Here is a 23126-nt window from a genome sequence, read left to right on the forward strand (position 1 = left end):
GACAAACTTTGTGTGACTGTCAGTCTGCTGCTGCGCAGCATCTCCTCTGGCACCGTGCGCCATGTTAATAACCGAGAGGGAGCCAGAAGGAAAAAGGAGGAGACGGTGCAATGTTATAAATGATTTTTCTCCAAAAGTGTGGAAAACAAGTTGTGATTAAGTCCTAAAATACTGATACGCTTATCTGACACTGTTCCAACTGCTCCTTTGTGTGACTACCTAATCAGCCAATCACATCACTCATTGCATTTAGGTATATAGACATGGTGGCCTTGTTGAGTCTGTGCAATGAAAGTTAAGGCAGTGCTGAAGGCAAAAGGGAGCCCAACCCAGTACTAGTAGTATGAATGTGCGTAAATGTTTGACAGAAAGCACTTAAGCATAGAAAAAAGTTAATGGGTGAATGAGACACGTAGTATAAAGTGCTCTAAGTGAAATTTATGTAGTTTACTCCCCCAAACAAAAGACAAAGTAGCCTGATGTTAGCCCGTTCCCAGTTGTCAGCTCTGATTCTTATGTCTTAAACTGTCCATCATCAGTTTTCTCAAAGGTGGAAGGTGTGTTACGCCCGGGACAGGTGATGGACAGGTGTAGGCATCAAGCACAAAGAAAGGTTCCAGTCGACCAGGACGGGAGGTTCACATTCAGAGTCTTATTGGTTTACAAGACCTGTGCTGGCAAATGGTATGGGCACTGTAATATAATTTTAGATCTCTTTAATAGTTAATTGCCTGGGTGACCTCTCTTTTGGGGCTCTCCTCAGCTCTTCCCAGGAGGGTGGCACGGTTGCCCCTTTGGTGGTCCTCCTCGGGTCCTCGTAGTCTGGGGCCTCTGGATGTCTGGGGCCTGGATCTCCTCCATACCTGCTTCATGCCCTGGGGGACGGGGCTACGGCTCCCCACACTCCCAGGCAGATTGTTACATGGAGAAACCTTTTGAATACAAGCGTGCTGATCCACACAGGTGTGCACACAGGTGTACACACGAGTGTTCACAGACACGAACTACACCTTTCTTAGCTGCTACCTCAAAGCACATTATGCGCTGTCGATCTTGCGTGCTGCACAATAACATTTAATATTTAGTATCTACTGTTATCTACTGTTAGCTAGTTTATTGCGATGGTGTTGTATTTATTATGTTGCTCTTTTTTGTTTGTTTTCTCTTCTGTTTTTCTTTCTCTCCCTCTCTTTCTTTCATTCTTTCTCCCTGTCCTATCCCCTAGTCAAAAAAACAAAAAAGTTAATTGCACTACTGAGCATTCAAAATAAATTAAGTAGAAAAGTTTTAGATTCACAAGATGCAGGGTTCTTTGTGCAGACTTGGTGGAAGGCTGTGTGCAGAAATGCAGGATTGAACCAGAGCAAGGTCAAGAAACAATAGCCCTCACAGATAGATGATGCCTCAGATGCATGAAACTAGGTAAGAGGTCAGGCTGCATGCATATGTGTGTGTGTGTGTGTGTGTGTGTGTGTGTGTGTGTGTGTGTGTGTGTGTGTCCATCACTAGGTGAAGCTGCAACTGAGGAAGGAGAAGAAGAGCACAACCTGTCCGCCAATAAGGGGGGCTAAAGGTCTAAACCACGGCCCTTTTGACCAATCAGATAGATGCACATTCTCTTTTATAAATATGTGTATGGCTAAGTTCTCTCTTCCGGGAGTTGGCTACAGAAAACTGTTGCAGACTATGGTTTTCTAACCGGAAGGAGATCTGTGTACATGAATTATTCTTTGAACTGGTTGAGGCAATAAATCTGTTTAACTTGAACTGGACCGAAGCTCTCTTTATCTTAGAAAAAAGAGAACATGTGTTGACTCAGGATAACATAACAGACACATATGTATACACTTGCCAAAATGCACAAAATAAAGTGTCTTATGACCCACCTTTCCCCACTTCTCTCCGTTAAACCAGTGGTTTGGCTTCATGCCTCTACATGTCGTTTTTATTCTACCATAAAAAATGAATAAATACTAATATAAACATAGGATAAAACATTAGTGGGGTGGATATAACAGCAAGAAGGTCCTTCCCATGTTTGTGTGAATCCTCTCCTGGTGGTGCACCCCACCTCTCGCTCTATGACAGCTGGGTTAGGTTCCAGCCTCCCACGACCCTGAAATGGATACGTGAAAGAAAAATGATGGAAAATATTAGTATGTGGGGAAAAAAATCAATAAAATCTTGAAGCACCTCTTTGACTTACTGGGCTTTAAGTGATTTGTGACTCTTAATATTTAGCAACCACATGATCCGCTATGCAGATGACTCAAAATCTGAAAGGTGTGTAACAGATAGTTCCAAAGCAGGTAAACCTATAAAAAGATATCAACACAAAATGTCATTAAGGAGCTGCAGGTAGGATTAGCTGATGCAGAAAGTGGTTTTACTTGCACAAGCAGGCTTCATGTAGAAGTGTTCGAGTCAACGGCTGAATATTTCAGAGTCATTCTTAAAGCAACACGCCATGGACACATAAAGTTTATACTGGTTTTTGTGGCCTCAATCATCAAAGATTCGTTGGAAGGAAAAAAAAATGGAGCAGCATTTGATGGGAAAAATAATAATTTTTTTGAGTTAAGCATGGAGGTGGAAATCTCCTGCAGTGGAGTCAGTGGCATGGGAAAGATTGCACAAATAGAGGGATGAATGGATTCAACACAAATGGTGAGGAAAATGTCACGCAGTCAGTCATGACAATGGAACTTGAAACGAGTCTGACTTCTACAATAAGACAATGATCCAAAGGAGCTGTCAAGCAGCCTGCTCAGCCTAAAAATATCTTTCATATTGTGTGAAACGGAGCACCAACATTTGAAGAATAATTCTGTTCAAATAAAAAAAGTGTGGCTGTGTTTTTTAAATAACTGCAGACTTTTGCATACAGGTCCACCTAATCTACCAGATACCTGTCTATTAATAATAATTATGTGGTTATTAAACTAGAGGTGGGCAGATCGATTCAAATAACGATAGTATTGATCAATACTCTGTATTTAACCTTTTCTTGTTGGCTGTCACATGTATTTGATTTATAGCCAACAACAGATTTAAACAGAGTAAGCTTCAAGTTTCAAAATACATGAAAAGCTGAAAGTTGTGTTTTATTGTGTTAACTTATTATTGTGGAAGGTCAAAATCACTACAGTGATTTAGTGGTTGCAAATGAATGATTATTAATGATTAAGTTGTGACACATTGCCCTACACGAGCTGCCTTTATGGGTTAAAAGTATCAGTACTGGTAGCAGCAATACTGCCCCTGTATTTATTTGGTAGTTAAAAAATACCACCATTTACAGTATTGGAGACCACTACATTAAACATGACTAGTTTTACTTTACACTTTATGCAGAGGTCCTTTTGATTTCTTGTTATCAACAAGTGCTAGTAGTCATATGACTCACACCACCCAAGACTGCAGGGTTTATGCCTGTAGGCCCGTTCAGCCTTTCAAAAATCACCCCTTGAGTCTCATTTCTTGCAGCTAGCAAACACACTGCAGGATTTCCAAAGCATATGTGCATTTCCCCCCTAAAAGATACAAAGAAAACAATATTTAATCCTCCACAAAGGCAACATGTGTCCACCTCCATTCATATTAAATTCAAGGATAACAGGCATTCTAAAAGCTGCATAAGCTCAGTGGGATTTCCTTCCTCCCTTGTCGGCTATCCACTTGCAATTTTCAAGTTTACACATAAGTCCAATTCCGCTTTCCGCTCAGCCAGCAGGATTAGCACAACTGTCTACCTCAGCATCCTGCTAAGATCCTGCTCTTTGCCCTGATCCTAGTCATCCTGCTGCAGATTCCAAACCGGCTCCCACCGCCCTCTGCAGGCAACACACTTCAGTGATCTCACCCAGGCAGCAGTGCTATCCGTGGTGCTGATCCCCAGGCAGAGGCTCCATCACCCAGCAGCCTCCGAGGAGGAAGAAATTCTCTGAGTTTCCTACAGTGAAAAACTCACGTCCTCTCTCTGTCACGTAAAATCATTCAAAAGAAGGAAAGGAAAACAAAAAGGAACCCGAGCTGGTCTGCATCTCTGTTGAGGAAATACATTGATTTAACTTCAGTGCATTCCTGGTGTTTCATTCCTCCGTACAGACCTGCTTTAAATTCAGTACCAGGCTCAATTTTTCCCCCATCTCTACCTGAGACCAGCTTTGACTGATGTGCAAGCCCATCTTTGTGTGTCTACATGTGCTAAAGAGACGGCCACAGCATGTAAAGGCTGATTCAAGCATGATTGCACTCAGGTGTCTCTGTCCTCTTCTTCTTCTTTTTCTTCTCTTTTTTCAAAGGAGCATTTATTTACTGGATTGGTTGTTTTGATTGACAAAGGCAGGGGAGAGTAAATGCACTACTTGTTATGCAGCCGAAGTCTGTCAAGCCTCCAACACCTGCTCTCTTTCAGATGCTTATTTCATTATGGCTCCTCTCTCCCAGGAGTCAAGACACTTGTGTGTTTGTGTGTTCTTTTTTCTTTTTATTTCTTTCGCTCTCTGTTTTTTGTTAATCCTGTGCTCGATGTTTACCTGGATCTTATCCTCTTTCTCTCTCCCTCTCCCTCACTGCCTCGGACTAGTCTCGGCTTATTTGCAGCTGAGCGTGGTCTCACCTAGTATCTCGATCTTTCTTCCATTAGTTTGCCCGTTCCTCTCCTCTCTCTCTCCCTCTGTGCGTGTGCTCCTCTGACAGGCAAGCAAGCAAACGGCTTACAACACTGAAGCACACCAGGCAGCCTCAGCTGTACGGTACACACACCCCTCACACCCCAATTGCTGCACCACTGAAGCCCCCCTCTTTCATCTGTGAACAGAGACTAAATCGGGAAATCCGAGCAGATCAACTCTCAGCCCCGTGTGGTTTATTATTTATTTTAAATTTCTTAATAACACTTGCTCTTGCATACAGTCCTGTGCTGGATGCAAACATGCAGAGACACTCAGATAAGCAAACATCGATTTAGCGATTTGTTTGATATATTTATGCATCATTTGCGTGTTTCCACCTATTAAAGGTGACTGCAAATCTATCCAAATTGGCTCTCATGTGGGCTCCACTTTCACCTCCACTACATCCTTATAATGAAAGCCTGTCAGCGACTATTATGCTTAACTGGTCCACTGCTCGATCACACAGTCAATTTGGTGGTAAGACATGCAGAACAGTAATAACTCAATCTCATCTGAACTGTAGGTCAAATCTCCCAACTTAAATCCACAGTTACACACACACACACACACGTTTCAATCACTTCAAGTGGCGTTTTTTTTTTCTTCTTTCTTTTTCGCGGTGAGCACAGCAAGAGATGCTATTTCCATGCAGAAAATATGTTACCAAGGTAACAGAGGAGAGGGAGAGGGAGCATGTATGTGTGCGTGCGTGAGAGAGAGAGAGAGGGAGAGTGAGAAAAAGGCTGAGATGTAGCCCCTGAATACCAGGACTGCTGCTGCTGCTGCTGCAGACGTAGAGCACAGCATCCCACCCCTGCCAGCATCAGTGCAGCAGCTTTACAACCCAGCATACAGCACGCACATGAAGGCTGGTTTTGAATGCTTTCAAATGTCGAGACAGCTCGGTTTTCACTTCCCACTTCATTTGCCGAAGTCTCACAAAGTAACAGAATCACATTGGCTGTATTTCACCCTTCAGTTTTCGTCGGCACTTCATCTCTCGTCACTTCTCTTCCTTTCCAAGTCTGTCTCTATATATAGACAGCCTTTCTATCTTTTCTCTGCTCCCTCCCTCCCTCCCTCCCTCCCCACCACACCACCTCTCTCTCTCTCAGTCTGTTTACACCTGTCTCCTCTCCCTCGTCTCGCTGTGTCCTTCAAGCTCAAATTTACTTCACAGATACCATAATTAACTGCACTACACTGTTGCCAAAGCAGGCTGTACAAGGTTTATAATTTATAATGTGGAGTGCAATCTGTCCCAATTTAAGAGAGATACAGCAACCCAGCACTTCACTGCACTCTCTCTCTATATAAAACATCTACAGTAAAATGATAAAATACTAATAAAAAGCAGGTTTTACTAAAATATGTTGGTTTCTAGTTCTCGAGCAAGAATATTTATTTCTTTTTTTTATTCTTTATATATTGTGTTGTGCAAAAATCTTGAGCCACCCTGCATTTTTTATATTTAGCTTCCAAAGAGCCAGACTTTTCATGGTTTTTGGGGTTTTTTTTAAGTGGTCCATAATTCCAGGCTTTTCTTTGGACATTGGCTGCTTTTTCACTTACTTTCAGTCCAGTCCTTGTACCTGAACATTTTCAAAGAAATGCTTTCTTTGTTAACAGTGACCTATGAATCATTCACACATACAGTGGCTTGCAAAAGTATTCGCCCCCTTGAACTTTCCCCCATTTTGTCACATTACAGCCACAAACATGAATCAATTTTATTGAACCAACACAAAGTGGTGTACACGTGAGAAGTGGAATGAAAATCATACATGATTCCAAACATTTTTTACAAATAAATAACTGAAAAGTGGGGTGTGCGTAATTACTCAGCCCCCTTTGGTCTGAGTGCAGTCAGTTGCCCATAGACTGCCTGATGAGTGCTAATGACTAAATAGAGTGCACCTGTGTGTAATCTAATGTCAGTACAAATACAGCTGCTCTGTGACAGCCTCAGAGGTTGTCTAAGAGAATATTGGGAGCAACAACACCATGAAGTCCAAAGAACACACCAGACAGGTCAGGGATAAAGTTATTGAGAAATTTAAAGCAGGCTTAGGCTACAAAAAGAGTTCCCAAGCCTTGAACATCCCACGGAGCACTGATCAAGCGATCATTCAGAAATGGAAGGAGTGTGGCACAACTGTAAACCTACCAAGACAAGGCCGTCCACCTAAACTCTCAGGCCGAACAAGGAGAGCGCTGATCAGAAATGCAGCCAAGAGGCCCATGGTGACTCTGGACGAGCTGCAGAGATCTACAGCTCAGGTGGGGGAATCTATTAGTCGTGCACTGCACAAAGTTGGCCTTTATGGAAGAGTGGCAAGAAAAAAGCCATTGTTAACAGAAAACCATGAGAAGTCCCGTTTGCAGTTTGCCACAAGCCATGTGGGGGACACAGCAAACATGTGGAAGAAGGTGCTCTGGTCAGATGAGACCAAAATGGAACTTTTTGGCCACAAAGCAAAACACTATGTGTGGCGGAAAACTAACACTGCACATCACTCTGAACACACCATCCCCACTGTCAGATATGGTGGTGGCAGCATCAAGCTCTGGGGGTGCTTCTCTTCAGCAGGGACAGGGAAGCTGGTCAGAGTTGATGGGAAGATGGAGCCAAATACAGGGCAATCTTGGAAGAAAAACTCTTGGAGTCTGCAAAAGACTTGAGACTGGGGCGGAGGTTCACCTTCCAGCAGGACAACGACCCTAAACATGAAGCCAGGGCAACAATGGAATGGTTTAAAACAAAACATATCCATGTGTTTGAATGACCCAGTCAAAGTCCAGATCTAAATCCAATCGAGAATCTGTGGCAAGCTCTGAAAACTGCTGTTCACAAACGCTGTCCATCTAATCTGACTGAGCTGGAGCTGTTTTGCAAAGAAGAATGGGCAAAGATTTCAGTCTCTAGATGTGCAAAGCTGGTAGAGACAGACCCTAAAAGACTGGCAGCTGTAATTGCAGCAAAAGGTGGTTCTACAAAGTATTGACGCAGGGGGCTGAATAATTATGAACACCCCACTTTGTAGTTATTTATTTGTAAAAAATGTTTGGAATCATTTATGATTTTCGTTCCACTTCTCACGTGTACACCACTTTGTGTTGGTCTTTCACGTGGAATTCAATTTATTCATGTTTGTGGCTGTAATGTGACAAAATGTGGAAAAGTTCAAGGGGGCTGAATACTTTTGCAAGCCACTGTAAAAAGGCACCTAACTGAAGAGATGGACAAGTGGAAGACAAATAAAGTTAGGATATGTAGTACATACAGCTGATGAACAGTATCTGAAAGTTATTCCCTGGAGAAAGAGGAAAAACACAGCAGCGACCTGACACAGGACGTGAGAGACCTTAAACCAGCTGATCCATGTACTGGTCACTGAAGCCTCCACAGAGAAGGTCTAACTTGAAGGATGTCTGTCAAGAAGCTTTTCTTATACCAGTAAAACCAGATTTTTTGAACTTTGAGTTTTTGAGACCTACGCTACATTATTAGTAAGAATTTTTATTCTTACTGATGCATATTATCAGAAACGTGTAGTGCTGCTGTGAGGGATAAATTATACAAAAATGCCAGGTGTAGCAAAAATGATACAAACTAAAACTCATATATGCAAATTGATATTAAATTTTTCCTTCTCTTTTTTTAATTGTCAGAATATTTAATAAACACTCCAGTTTAAAAATAATTGAATTTTCTGACAATTATTTCATGGTTCAGGCTCCACAGAGTTAAGGAAGGGAAACGGGGAAAAGAAGCTGACGTATGCCAAATGAACAGCAGGTTTGATGGAGTGATGAATCAGAGTTGACATTTCAACATTATTGAAGCAGTGTGGGATCATTTTGACAAAACAGAACAAAAGGCATCCAACAGCCAAGAGAAGAGCTTTGAATGTCCTCCACGCACCCTTCAGAACTATTCCTAAAGACTACTTAAAGAAATGACAAAAAGCTGCATTAGCTGCCATGTATGCTTGAATAACATTTTCCTTGCAACATATAAAGGAATGAGGTGCAGCACAAGACTTTTGCACAGTTCTGTATTAATAATGTTAGCATCTGTGGGGTTTCATCTGAATGAATGAAACGATCTAATTAAACAGATGGTGGCTATTCCCTCACACCTAACAGATAAAACAAATAGCCTAAAATCAAACACAACTATCAGCCGCTACATTAGAGTCACATTCAAAACATTTAATGTATGGACCCAACACCTGTTTGTGTGCTGTACTGTCAGGCACCTGGACTGGCAGCAAATCCTGGGTGGATCTGGTTTGTTGTGAGGTGTGCAATCCATGCTTGATTGCGTCAGGCTCTGGGGAGTTTTGAGGTCAGTGTGATGCCTTTGACCTTTTGTCTCATTTAAACAATTCCAGAGCAGTTTTAGCAGTGTGGCGGGGTGCATTGGTCCCCCCCCCCCCCCCCCCCCCCCCCCCCCAACCAACTGGCTGTTCCTTCTTGAGCCAGCAAGCAGCTGCAGGTCTCTAATTGAAGTCTTTCTTCCTACTGAAGGGAGTTCTTCTCCTGTCACCAAGCGGTTGCTCATAGGGAATGGTCGGATTGTTTTTTTTTCTCTATTATTGTAGAGTCTTTATTAAATAAGTAATTAAATTAAACAAGTAATTAAGTTACTGCTTAGTTTTCAGACTGAGGCTTTAAAAGACACAATATTATTATTTAAAAACCAGTATTACAGCAGAAAGACTGTCTAATTGAGGTGAAATTTCTGATGTTTCTGAGTTGTTGTCAGAGCCACAAACCAAACATTTCCTCACTGAAAGTCTCCAGTGGTTTAATTTAAATAACCGATTGAAGCCCAAAGATGTAAATGCATCAATATGTCACAGCAAATTAAAAAAGAGACACAAAACCACGATAAATCTGTGTAGCAGAACCTCATTAATCATCTCTGCAACCCCTTATGGCTAGAAACACTGGACTAAAGTCTTTAAGTCTTTTTTAAAACAAGTCCACTGCAATCTGTTAATAGTAAAATTCTGGCAGTGCAGTGGTGCATCAGTAGTACAGGTGTAATTATGTACAACTACCACTGTAATTCAGTGTTTTGACATTTTTAAAACTGTCTAAACCTTTGTGGGTTTCCCCACCAGTGATGGGCTTGATCCAGCTAAGCTCAGCTAGCAGGATCAAAAAAGAAGTGTTGCTGTCTCTCTGCCTCTTGTTTCTCTGTGTTGTTTGCAGCATCATAACGAGATGCACGCACACACTCTTTGGGGGGTGGTGGGGGGTTCTTGGTACGATCAGCTTTCACTTGAAATGTTGTGTTGCAGACCTGCAGAAAAAGAAAATCATTACACACTGTGGTTTTTGCCCCCATCCCCCCAGTCTCTCCCATCACGTCAATTACAAATCGACCTTTATGTATCTACGTCATTTATTTCAGCACCCTCATCACGTCCTCCCGTCGCCGGGTCACTGAGGGTGACTCCTTCAAAAAGAGCGTAGCCGTCGCATCTACATTTCAGATCACTGACTGTATCTGCCCTGCAGATTTGATCAGCCTGCAAAGTCCTTGCAGAGCAGATCAAAAGCCCTTTAAAGACTTGTTTATGAAGCGCTACCTGACATATTCAATTTCACCAGCTGTGGCTCTGGCCTGTCAGCTGCACTGGATGATGGCTGATCAAACAACAGCTGTGGAGGCCATTAAAAAAAAAAAAATGTCCATCGCCACCTATGCCTGCATTTATATTTTACGAGGCCAGTTAGCGTGAAAATCCTGCCTAATGCTACACCCCGCTTTTGATATCTCAACTTAACAAGCGCACTCTGAGCAATAAATAAGATTAGCGCGCAGAAACACAGTCAATTCATAATCCTGGTGTGAGCTGGTTAGGAGAGACCTAGAGCCACGCAGATCTCCGTGTAGGATGGAGAAATGACTCAACAATACCCAAAGTGAAAAGAAAGAAGCAGATGGAGGAACGTGTAAATATTTGGGACCTGTTTGGTAAAAAATAATGTTGCCCCTGACCTCCCAGCAGCTTCCCATCCTCTGTTACCACGAGGCCAGGAGCGATAACGAGATTAGCATAAGCACTTTTAGTAAGTCACTGTGAATAGGATCCTTAAGAAGGCTTAAACTGTCCCCTTTCACCAGCGGTTGACAGATAGTTGAGAGCTGACTGGCACATCTGCTTGGTCGCCGCTCTGTTCTCTTAGAGATCTTCAGCGCTGGCAAATCAATGGGAGATCCATCACTTGAAGGGACGCAGGGTGCAGGGAAGGAGAGCAAATCACTTCTATAAGTGATAGCAGCTATCAGGCAAATGGGCAGAAAATGGTTCCTAATGGTGCCTGGTATGTCTGGTGTAAACTGCACCCAGACTCTTTGTCGTCCATCACCCCGGAGCATATGTAACCGAAAGTAGGGAGGAGGCAGGAAGAGGAGAAGAGGGAAGCATCTGCTCGTTCAGCGTGGGAACCCCTCAGGGGGTGACACGGCAATCTGGGTTCACGTCAAACCGAATCTGGCGCCTGTGCGGATGATGCTGTGTCAGTGGCTAAGTCTGTGTGTCAAGCAGCTGAAAGTCACTAAATGTGCACCGTACCCCCCCCCCCCCCTCCCGCGGTGTGCGACCTTCACTCGGGCTTTCAAAAAAAAAAAAGAAGAAGAAAAACCCTCTCATTCTCTCTCCTGGCTTTGTTAAAATCCTGTTGGTAATTGAGGTATAGTTGACTCAAAGCTGAGATAATTAAAAATGAATGACTCCGACCCTTCTCTACACCCCCCTCCCCCCCCCCCCCCCCCCCCCCCCCTCCCTCCCCCAATTCCGACAGAGAGCGAGAGAAGGAGAGGAGAGGCTTTCCAGGGCGACAAGCTCGGCAGGATTAGTTCTAAACTTCAGTCACGAGTCATGACTTGACAGTAGCAGTTGGTGCTGAGTAAACAAATAAGTCTTTAGATTCGACCACTTCAATTACCCCCCACCACCCAACACCACCACTACCAGCCACCCAGACTGCTGTTTTCCCGGAAACAGTAATCACATTCACTATTAATGAGCCATGATGTTCATTCTGGACCCATCCACTCCTCTCAGTAATGCATGCTTTTCGGAACTGCGTGTGCATATTTTACACCTTGCCACACCAGATGGATACCTGCGGTGTCCTGGTTGCGCTCGCTGTCTGACCCCCGGGGCTCCTCTTTACATGCTCAACCATGAATGATGCTCGCTCATCGGGAGAAATTGTCTGATGTGCGATTTTGACTAAAACACTGCCTGCAGAGCGGAGATAATGAAACGCCGGGCTGCAGCCCGGAGAGCGAAGGACGCCAACACACCTGTTCAAAGACCTCAGTTTTCCTTATTACTCTAACTGCGACGCCAACAGGCTCTTCATTTTGTTAAAACACACACGACAATCTCTTTAAATGAGACATTTGACCTCGAGCTGCACACATCAGTGTCCCAGTGTCATTTTTCCCCTTCTTGCCCACCACATGATCTTCATTAAACGCGCACAACTGTGGCATCAGAGGTTTTACGTATAGGTTTAAGTGCTCATGCAGAGGAATGAAAAGCCCATTTAGCAGTTAACAGCAGTAATTTCAGATGTTTCTGTGTGTTGTTATGTCTAATATATTTGCTTATATTGGCAAATAGTTTGCAGTCCACAATAGATACAAAAGGTTAAGAAATTTTGTAAGTATCTTTCTGCGTTATTGTACATGTTCTGTGTTTCACATTCTAATCAATCCAGTCTCTTTTGGCCACTTATAATATTTTTACAGAAGTGTTATATTTTTGTCATTTCTGCTACACTCTTGGCTCGCTCTTGAAAAAGAGATTTTTTTTAACGCCAGTGAGAGTTTTACATTCATAATTAAACAATATATAAAAGCCTCTTTGACAGAATCTGATTGCAGCTTCTACCTCATGACAGGAATCTTTCTTTCTAGCTTTATATCATTCACGAAAGAAGTTTCTGACGTATGTTTCACAGATTATTTGCCAACAAGTCATTTACAACCGTTACAAATACAGACACTTCTTTTTATTTATTATTGGGGAAACAGCGGAAATCATTTTTGGCAGGCTGGCAGTTCCAGTTGTGAAGGATGCTGGTGGCTGGTGGTGATGGTAGGGGGTTTGAATGGCTGTTCGGGAGTATGACAGGACTCCCGCATTTGAGATTCGAGAGGAGTGAGTCAGCATGATCTAAGACTGGGGGGGTCAGAGGATGTTGAGGGTAGGAGGCAGACTAGACGCGAGCATGGAAACTCATAATAAGCGTTTGCAAAGCGGGTCAGAGCTGTGCAGCGTGCAGTCTTGTGAATGAGGAAGTGTTTGTGCTCTGGCCGCAGGGCTCGAACTGCTCCTATATCTGCCAGACCTCCACCACCCAAAGGTCTATCACCCAGGCTCACCTCCTTGCTGCCCCTTCTTCATCCAGCCCCCGCCACCCACCCCCTCACACAGTCCCCTCCCTTGCCATCTTTGTGGAGGTGCGCTGAATATCGAAGAGCCAGAAGCTGCATGGCTGGCTTACAAAGGATGCTCTCTTCCCTGTCTCCCGCACTCCGCGTCCTGTTCTGCTCTACATTCTCCCTTTACGCCAGGCTCCCCGTGCCCTCCTCCTCCTCCTCCTCCTCTTTTCTCGTCTCCCTCTCAGTCTACGAGCTGCTTCGCTTTCTTCTCTGCACCTCTCGCTCTCCTCTCCGTTTCTTCACCGTCACCCCCGTGACTCTCAGCCTCCAAACCCTCCTCGCCGTATTTGTTTCACAAAACCTTCCATCTTCTCCTCACTGCACCGCCTCCCCTCCTTTCTCTCCGTCTCTTTCTCTTTCCAGAAAAGCATCTATTATTAACACACACCTCTGGCTCTCGCCAAAGACTGAACCGAGGTTCAGGCCAAGCTTCTCAGCATTTTTAATCACCCGTAATGAGCGAGAAATAATTTAAAAATATATAAATCAGTGCCTGAATGCAGTGTGTTTGGGTGATAGCGGTTCACTTATGTCTTACACAGTCTCCGTGCGGCTCTTTCTTAACAGGTTTTCCCTACGCAAGGCTTTATTATTAGAGGCACACCAGCACATTCATGTATAGCAAGTATGAAGAAAAAAAATCAATCAGGCAGCATGAAACCACCAAAATACACCGTGAATCAGAGCTCGTATTGCAAGGGGGATAATGCACTTCATGTCAGTCCTGATATCACGGAGTCGTTACTGTAACTGTAGAAATTAGTCATGCGCAAGTTCCCACTGCGGAGGTTGTGTTTAACCTCTCCTGCCGCAGGATTTTTTTCTTTTTTTTTGCAGAGGCTGCTGTCGGAGGGCACAGGCACGGCGCTGCTGTCAGATGACTGAGGAGATACGCAGGCGAGGGGCGTGACAAACGTGGCCTCTTTTCATCATCCGCTTCCCTCCTCTCTTTGAACAAATACAAAGGCTCAGAGGCAACTACTACTTTGAGTTGCAGAGCTCGAAGAGAACTAAGGGATTCAGCTATTATTTTGTCCGGAAACAGGGCTCTAATTGCAGGGGAAGGTGAACCAGAGAAGCTGAAAATGAGATGAATCTAGCCCCTCCTTTTATTTTTGTGGTGTTTTTGGTTTTTAAATCACTGGTTTATTTATACTGGTAAACATCAAACAGAAACAACAGCAAAAAACCAAGAGCAGACGTCCTCCCAGTCACCGTTTCTCTTACATTTCATTTGATTTACAATGGTTGTCATCGGCATGACACGATCACTTCAGTAAGTTAGGGGGGGAAACACAAACAAAGCAAAAACATGAAAATGAATCATTCCCCTGGATCCACGCGTAACATCAGATTACTTCCCGCACCTTGTCACGCTGTGGGTGTTGGCTCAATCGTCGCTCAAATCAGTCATGACAGGAATCCTATCAGAGTTGAGTCTTCGTGTAATTCCGTGATAAAAATGTATCGATTCAAACCGGAGGGCAGTATTAGGCTGAGTCGACTTGTGCCACACACACACACACACACACACACACACACACACACACACACACACACACACACACACACACACACAAAGAAATGCTGCATTGTGCTGTGTCTGGGGGTGGGCTGGGTGGGGATGAAAAGATAGAGGGCTGTCAGTCTACTACATTCTTTTCCTACACCTCTGGGATGTAAAGCACATTCGTAATCTCTCCAAAACCACATCCAAAGTAATTAAGACATGTCACTGTCTGCAGAGCTGGAGACAAGAATCGTGTAGTCTACAGAGATTGTATCACTTTAAGTAACAGGCAATGAGATTGTTAAGTATAATAACCCCATCCCCTGTGCGATGCTTCTGTTATAATACAGTATTGTCCAGGTTACTGCATTCGATACCACATGAACACTTACGGTTGTACTGAGATATATAGTATCTCACACAACTAAAACATGTTTTGTTTTGTACATGAAGTTTGATTTATACATTGTTGTGCCTTTCATCAAAGTTTGATCAAACTCTGTTATAAAGAAGACTTTGATAGGTTATAAGGTAGAAAACAAATGTGAAACTTTTCCCGTAAACCCTGTGTCGCCTGCCTTCTCCCAGATATACGAGAGAAGCCTACAGGTCCTTCAACAAAGAGCACAAAAGCTCCAAAACAACAACACAAAAAACAAAACAAAAAAAACCCCATGGCATAAAATCCTGTCTGCTCACCACGGGCCACAAATCCAATCCAGCAATCCAAGAGAGCGCAGGTAGCAAAACTTCAAAATCATAAAGTGCTCTCCAGAAGCCACTCAGACCTCGAGAGCTTGTCCCTGGCCCGGCGAATGTTTGTTGTGCTCTCGAGCTGCGGCAGCTCTCCGCTCATTGACAGGCTGCGTTTGGAGCGCAGGCTGGCCCCGGTTTTTGGGTAGGCCACGTAGCAGCGCTCCGCGTACGACTCTGCGTTGAACGAGTGCCTGCGGTTCACCCTCGCCCCTCCTGCGGGAACAGTCATGTATTGTCGAGCAACTTGATGGGGCCGCGGAGCCCTGGGGATGGCAGTCAACTTGGTGGGCTGGCCTGGTACAGCGAGAGTGATGGCTTGGGCCGTTTTCACATCCGACGAGTTATTCCGGTTCATGTTGTCGAGCTCGACATCTGCTTCAGCTCGGCGAGCCTCAGAGGGTTTTGTCGGAGCGGTCGAATGCTTGGGTCTCGGAGTGCCCGGGGAGGCTGGGTGCCAGCTGTGACTTCCAGCTGAGGTAGAGACCGTGCAGTCAGGGACAGACGGTTTCGTGGATGCCACCACGACAGGCGGTCGCTGCTTGGCTGGCTCCGGGGCAGGCAGGGCGACACGGAGGCAGTCCTTGTCATTCTTCTCTGGCCGCAGAACCTGCTTAGAGAGGGACTTGGGAATCCCACAGCCCTGTAGCTGTCCATCACTGCTCAGTGACCTAATATCCCCCATCTCTAGTGCCTGACAGGAGACAGGGAGAAGGCAAGAGCGAGAGGAATGAAAGCAAATCTATGAGACACACATTTCAATACAGACAGAACTAATAAGGATTAAAAGAACAAAATGCAAGGAATCGTCGCCCACTGACCTTATCTGTATCCCCTTGGTTACACACCCGATAACGCACAATGAGGAAGATGATAAAAGCGAGCACAGACGCCACGATAATCCCTCCGATGATAACCACAATGGTACCACCGAGAAACTGGGACTGCATGAAATGGCATCTCAGGTACTGCGGCTCAGTGGTAAAGTGGATGCAACCAATCACTCTGGTGGCAGTCAGCGAGGTCACCTGGTCGTCATAGATGGCCAACACGCACAAGTCGTAGTGCGTACCAGCCGCCAGGTTGTTTACTAAGATGCTCTTACTGGTCGGGGGTATCATCCTGTAAAAAAAACAAGAAGAAGAAGAAGAAGAAGAAGAAGAAGAAGAAGAAAAAGAAGAAAAGGCTTTGTGACTGTTCCGACATACTTTAGATTAGAGAAGGCTGAATGAAAGGAGACAGAGCAAATCAGATTATCAGCCTTATTGTTTTGTAGGGATAAAAATGACATGACAATCATTTATCTCTCAGGGGGCTATTTACGATCTGTCTAGGCGTAATCTTTTGTGACATTTGATTTATTCTCTCAAACATCATTACAGATAAAAGGTTGCTTCGGTAGCTGGGGACACGCGGATCCCCCGTTTGTTCACAACATCAAGATTACAGGATGGGACACAACTCTTTAATGTCTCTTTAATTCTGTGGCCGCGGCTGAAACACCATATGTGTTACTGACTTTGAAGTTCATTTAGGGAGAAAAAAAAGGGTGGTGGTGGGGGGCAGTGGGGTATCTTGCGAAATGATCCTATCATATCACAGTGATTAGCACAAAATATGCGGTGAAAGGGTGCAGAGATGAAAGTATCCTGTGTACGCCAGTTCCTCAGATGGGCATGTGTGAAGCCTCTGATGCTTTTTTTGTAAAAACTGTGGAAGACTAGTCTTTCATCTTCCTATGAGTCCTCAGCTTAGTGCTGACATTCTGTTTAGATTTTGTTGATTAAGCATTATCAAGCTTCTGCACGTCGTAAATGACACACTCCAGCAAGGGGAGATTACGAGTCGAAGAATGAGAAGTCATATACAGTGCATTAGTCTGTCTTCCTGATAGGCTTAATAGACGCCACAAATAATCGCGTTGACAGCCAGGTCCATTTCTTAATGACTAAACATCCAAAGTGATTTAGAGATTCAAAGAACACCGTGAAGGTAAAACAAGGGCCGTGGAACGCATACATATGCTTAGATTCAGCTTTAAAGTTTGTTGGGCAGTAAGAAAAGGAGCTTTTTCTTCTTCACATCTGCTCACCTGTATACCAATGAATCATCGTACGTCCCATTATATTGGATCTGAAACATGCGGATTCCAGGAATACTCCTGTGGAAGTTGAACTTGACCAGAGCTGAGGTCGAGGTGGCCTCAGCAATTACTACTTTCTTCTCCTGGCTCGTCTTTGCATTCCCCAGAGGCACCCCTCCTGCCTCTGCCCCCGTCTTGGTCACTGTGGCGATATCTGATGAGCCGGGGTCACGCTCCTGCTCCTCGACTGTGTTATTGGTGATGTGAGGGAGTTTGGTAATGACCAGCTTTACTGCACTGTGGGCCTCTCCGGCTGGGTTGGAAGCCACACAGGTAAAGGAACCTGAAACAAAAACCAAACAGATTAACTTTCTCCTGCCTTAAATTCATCACAATGTACAAATAAGCCCTGTGGGTCAGAAATGTGTAATAGAGAGCTTGGCAAAGAACCAATTATATATATTATTAGTTCCAATTTCTTCCGCTGAATCTATCAGAAAATGCCAAAGATGATACTTATTTGTGCAACAACAACATCTACAGAAGATGAACAGTTTCTGAAAGTCATAACCTTAAGAAATAACAGGAAAAAAAATCAGCAAAGACCTGTTAGATGCATCTGGATGTTCAGCTAATCCATTTACTGTCCAAGCCATTTCTGATACACTTCAGTGGAAATGTGACTGTCAATAAGCCCTTCTTAAGGAAGGGAAACAGGGAGAAAAGTCTGAGGTATGCCAAATTACACAAGAACCGGACTGAAAGTCAGTGGCAACAGGTCTTATGGAGTGCCAAATCCAAATTTGAAAAATTTGGCTCAAATTTTTGACAATATAGAGGAGGTCAGGAGAGAAGTACAACAGTAACCGTCTACAGCCATCTATAAAACATCTCTAAAACATGGTGGAGGCTCTGCATTTAGCCACTTTTGTGGATCTTCTAAACATGTGTGGATATATAAATGCAGAAAGGTACCCTAACATTTTGATCCATCATGCAATACATGAGCCGGTGCAGTAAAAGCATAGCTAAACAGAGAAATACACACAATAGAACACTATCAGTCATGGATTGACCTCTCTGGAGCAAGGACCTCAACATTACTGAAGCAGTGTGAGATAATCTTGACAGAGAACAGAATAAAAGGGAAAAACATCCAAAGAAGAGCTTTGAATGTCCTTCAAGAAGCCCAGAGAACTATTCATGAAGACTACTTGAAGAAATGACAAGAAGTCGCCTAAGAGAGTTCAGGCTGTGTTGAAGAATAAAGGTGACCATATCAAACATTGGCTTTCAACTTTGTTACAATTGTAAAAACTCTATTTGTTCCTCATAGTCTGTATTTCCATATATAATTACACTTGCTTCACTAAGTCACTGCACCTGTTTCCAATTTTCCTAACCAAATATAAAGAAATGAGGAGTGGCTCAAGACATTTGCACAGTACTGTATATTCTCTTGTGCACTGTGATCATTGTACAACTTCCTCGTCTGCTTGGTGTAACGGTTGTGCAGACAAATCAGAGTGGTTACAAACAAAGCACAGAGCCATGCATACTCTCTGTGTTTCTGAATTATACATTACTCTGACCTTAGAGGATCCTCCGGCTCTGCTGATGTGAATTATAACACCAGAATAAACTGAAATGAACTGAAATGGAGGTAGTGGGATATTTTTCACCTGCTTTTTTGTCCGTTCTTTCCATCCTGTACAAATTTATGCTTGACTACATTTGTTTTTACTGACTTTGTGTGAAAATTTCTTTGGATACAAGGCAAAAACTGCAGTTTTTCAAATGGTCCCCTGAGGCTGACTCCAAAAGGCTAGTCAGTGATAAACTCCCATGCTGAAATGCGACTATTTCCAGCAAAAACACATCAAATAAATTGAATTAAAAAAAACCCCCAAAGGTTACAAAAACAGTTTCAGTCCTTCTAGCTGATTTCCCCATTCATGACAACTGTGCAGTTTTCAAATTGTGCATTTTTAGGGGTCATTCTGTGCAGACAGATGGTTGCCAAGACAGGCGGATATAGCCAGTAGCTCTCTACGAGGCTTCACCGTAAACAATTTAAATGAGTGAACTGGACCAGACTTGATGTTTATGGTGTTGGTGCTTTTCACTGCACTCTTAATGCAAATATCTGACATATAAAAGTGCTTTCTGTGTGCCTAATTGGACTAACAGATCGTCCAAGAAGTCTGTGCTCTGCGAGTCAAATTCTGGTATTTCATTTTTATGTTACTTAGCACTAATTACCAGATATGCGATCTGTGCAAAACACCCATCCAGTCTGTTCTTTCAACAGTAGCTTTTACTTAGCACCCCCCTCCCCTCTTATTTATGGTCACTTCTGGCTTCAGACTGGAAACATTGGAAAAACATCACCTAGCTCTCTCCAAAGGAAAACAAGCTCAGCCTTCCAGCACTTATGGACTAATTAATACAAAATATCTAATCTTTCTAGTGTTGTACTTGAAAAGCTTCTGCTTTGAATCAGGACAGTTCTAAGGACTACCTCGGGATAAGTACCCACCTGTGGAAGTCCTGAGCAACTAGATATCAAATTCCAAGTTTTTTACCTAAGCAGCACTAACAGAAACTCTAAAATGATGTAATAGTCAGCCAGCGGATGGTAATACAGCATCACCTCTTGCTGTGGTCTTTTATTTTTCTTTCTAATCCTGTTTCGGTCTCTGCACGTTCTGTCCACATAGCTTCACTGTGGTCGACACCTCGTATCAAACTGATGAACATTGCTAGTGAAGATTTTTTAACATTTCGCTTTGATGAGTCCAAATCACATCATGTAGCTTGTGTTGCACATAAGCTCAATACAGCCTGGAGTCCACTATCAGTTCACCTCTCTGAGCTTTCGTGCCATTTTAAAGGCTAGCATGGGGAGGTCTGTGTTTCCTGCCAAATGTTTCACCAGCTGGAGCTTATAATGGCAGTAGCTTTTGATAGTTTTGCTTGTGTGTTTGATCAGTCAACACTTACATCTAGACTAGTCACACAGCACGTCCCGTCACTCCAACTTCCTTCAAAGCTAAAGCAGAAACAGTACTTACACCGGCACAAGGAGCTTAAAAAGGACCTTTAGCTTCGGCTGCTGGCGATAGTGAATACGAATGTGTTTCAAGATGTTAGACACTGTTTCTGGAAAATTTCAGGTATCTAAAATGTTAATTGTTAACAAGTAAAAGTGTCAAAACACATTTCTTTGCAAACAGATGCATATGACAGGAACTTTGCCACGAATAAGCACACAGGCACGTCTCCACACTCAAAACTTTATCACCCGGTGTAGGTAAATACTACAGCCTTCCATGCTTATGTGCAAGCAAACAACTAATTCCGCTCCGTCAACAACATAAAAGCCCAGTCAGTGCAGTGTAAACAGACCGGAGTCCTTGACAGTGCTGATTAGGATGTCCAGCGTGCCGTCGGTGTGGACTACAGCCCTGGAGGAGTTGGACATAAGGCGTCCATCAGGTGCAATCCAGTGGATAATGGGGTCAGGGTCGCCCCTAGCCTTGCAGCGCAGAGTCACACTCTGACCCTCCAAAGCTCGCAGCTCCTGAGGCAAAGGGAGGAACAGGCAATCAGAGCGAGAGCTTCTTTTAACACCAATTAGATAAAGACCCTGATCAAAACTGAAAAACACAAATTACACACAGAAGTACTTTTGTGCTGCACGGTGTGGCTTAGATATTATTATTAATGCCGTTACTGATGATGTTGCGTTTCACAATCTCATTCCCTGTGAATGTAATCAGCAATTGATCATTGTCACGTTACTGAATTAGCATTATTATAACGGGAAGATCATCAATGAGACAGTACATCGCAGTTCATACGCTTGAGTCCAAATATAAGTTCATTTTCTCTGCAATTATGCAAAATAGGTCTGCTGAATGTAAATGAGATGATATATCTGTAGTTCTTTGGCAAGGATTTGATCAGATAATTTTGTTTGGATGCAAGGATAGAATCAGTCCGAGCTTCCACTGTGTATTGAGAGCTGCACTGCGGTTCCATCGCTAAACTGCAAATAGCTTTATTAAAACTGAAAATCTGACCAAAGAACTCCTCTAAAAACACCATCAGGTGCTGCAGTTTGATTTCATTTTTCAAGCACTTTATTTTTTATGATTTGCGAGCTGAGTGGCCCAGATGAGTCCCACAACTCTTGTAAGAGTTCTCTGAATCACAAAGCTAATATTTGGTGTGACAGTCAAAGGCAGCAAATAGTGCAACCTTGGATTAACTAAGGCAAAATCCGATGTGTGGCTCAGAGTGAAGCAGTACAGAATATTGCGTCTTAACGGTCCACAGCTTAACTCGAAGACGTACCTGAGAGTACCTGGTGATGAGAGGAGGCTCGCACAGGAACTCCTCTTCCGAAACAGTCCAGAAATAGCGTCCGGCGAGGTGTTGCGGTGAAGCACAGGTCTCCAGATCATCCTCCCTCTGCAACCTCCGCAGCCAAAGAAGCTCACAGTTACACCTCAGTGGGTTGCCCCCAAAGCTCAGTGCGAACGATGTAGGCCCCATTTTCCCAGATGTTGCCAGGACCCCAGCTCTCTGGAAAATAGGATCAGGAGGAAGCTTCTGGAGCTTGTTGGAGGTCACATCCAATCGCTTAAGCTTCTGCAACCCAGAGAAGGTGCCCTCTGGGATGTAGCTGAGCATGTTGTGATCCAAATTGAGCGTATGGAGATTGGACATCCTCTGAATGGCCACCCAGGGGGCGCTTTCCAAGTTGTTGTAAGACAGGTCCAGCTCCTCCAGTGCTGTCAGGTCATTAAAGGCCCCGCTTTGGATGTGGGTGAGCTGGTTGTTGTTGAGGATGAGGTGGTGCAGCTTGGACATGCCGCTGAAGGTGTCGTTGTTGATGCGGGTAAGCCGGTTGCTGTCGAGGTGAAGAGCTCGTAGGTTCTCCAGATCTCTGAACGCGTGAGGCGCGATGGAGCCAATAGTGTTCCGAGACAGAGTCAGATCCACCAGCTTGGTCATGTTTGCAAAGTCTTTGCGTTTGATGCTGGTTACAAAGTTATCCCCAAGACGCATCTCCACCGTGTGCCTGTCAATGTTAGGGGGCACAAACAGAAGCCCCTTTTTGTCACACAGTGTGGCCAAATTAGGGTTAAGCACCTGGCAGACGCAGCGTTTGGGACAGATTTGAACTTTGTGGGCCTTCACAGCCACACCGAGGATGATCAGATACACCAGGAGAGACTCCATTTGGCTTGTCATCAGGTTGATGCGCCTAAAAAATAAACGAATGAGAGACAGAGATGATCAAGCTGTTTGTGAAAATGGCAACAAGTGCAAACCCTGAGATCTATAATTCAAGCTGGGCAAAGTCACATTTAAAAAAGGAAAGAAAAATGGGCAATTCTGCTCTGCAAAGTTAAAGATTTTCCACTAGGCTGCAAACACTATTACTGTCAGCTCACAGCTCTCGTTTTTATAGCGCAAAGTCTGAGCAAGAAGCTAAGCAAATCGATGCCTGAACAAACAATAAATGCTGCACCATTAGACATGAAACTAATTAGTCACCTGCCGACTTGAGAGTGAAACATCCCTGGTAGTCTTGTAAGGTTTTTGTGACAGCTC

General features: G+C 43.9%; 1 protein-coding gene across 1 annotated transcript; it reads right to left on the reverse strand.

The window, feature by feature from the left end:
- Positions 1-15422: 15422 nt before the first annotated feature.
- lrfn5b (leucine rich repeat and fibronectin type III domain containing 5b) lies at positions 15423-22751 on the reverse strand. Its single transcript, XM_085372091.1, has 5 exons — positions 21861-22751; positions 20910-21084; positions 17511-17844; positions 16240-16540; positions 15423-16112 (listed from the first exon to the last, which is right to left on the reverse strand). Exons 1-5 carry the CDS (start codon positions 22749-22751, stop codon positions 15423-15425), a joined length of 2391 nt encoding a protein of 796 aa, XP_085228217.1.
- Positions 22752-23126: the final 375 nt, after the last annotated feature.

The sequence above is a fragment of the Diplotaxodon limnothrissa genome, linkage group LG15 (genome assembly GCF_057381915.1).
Source record: "Diplotaxodon limnothrissa isolate DT_005_m linkage group LG15, D_limnothrissa_male_GT1.1, whole genome shotgun sequence".
Taxonomy (NCBI): domain Eukaryota; kingdom Metazoa; phylum Chordata; class Actinopteri; order Cichliformes; family Cichlidae; genus Diplotaxodon; species Diplotaxodon limnothrissa.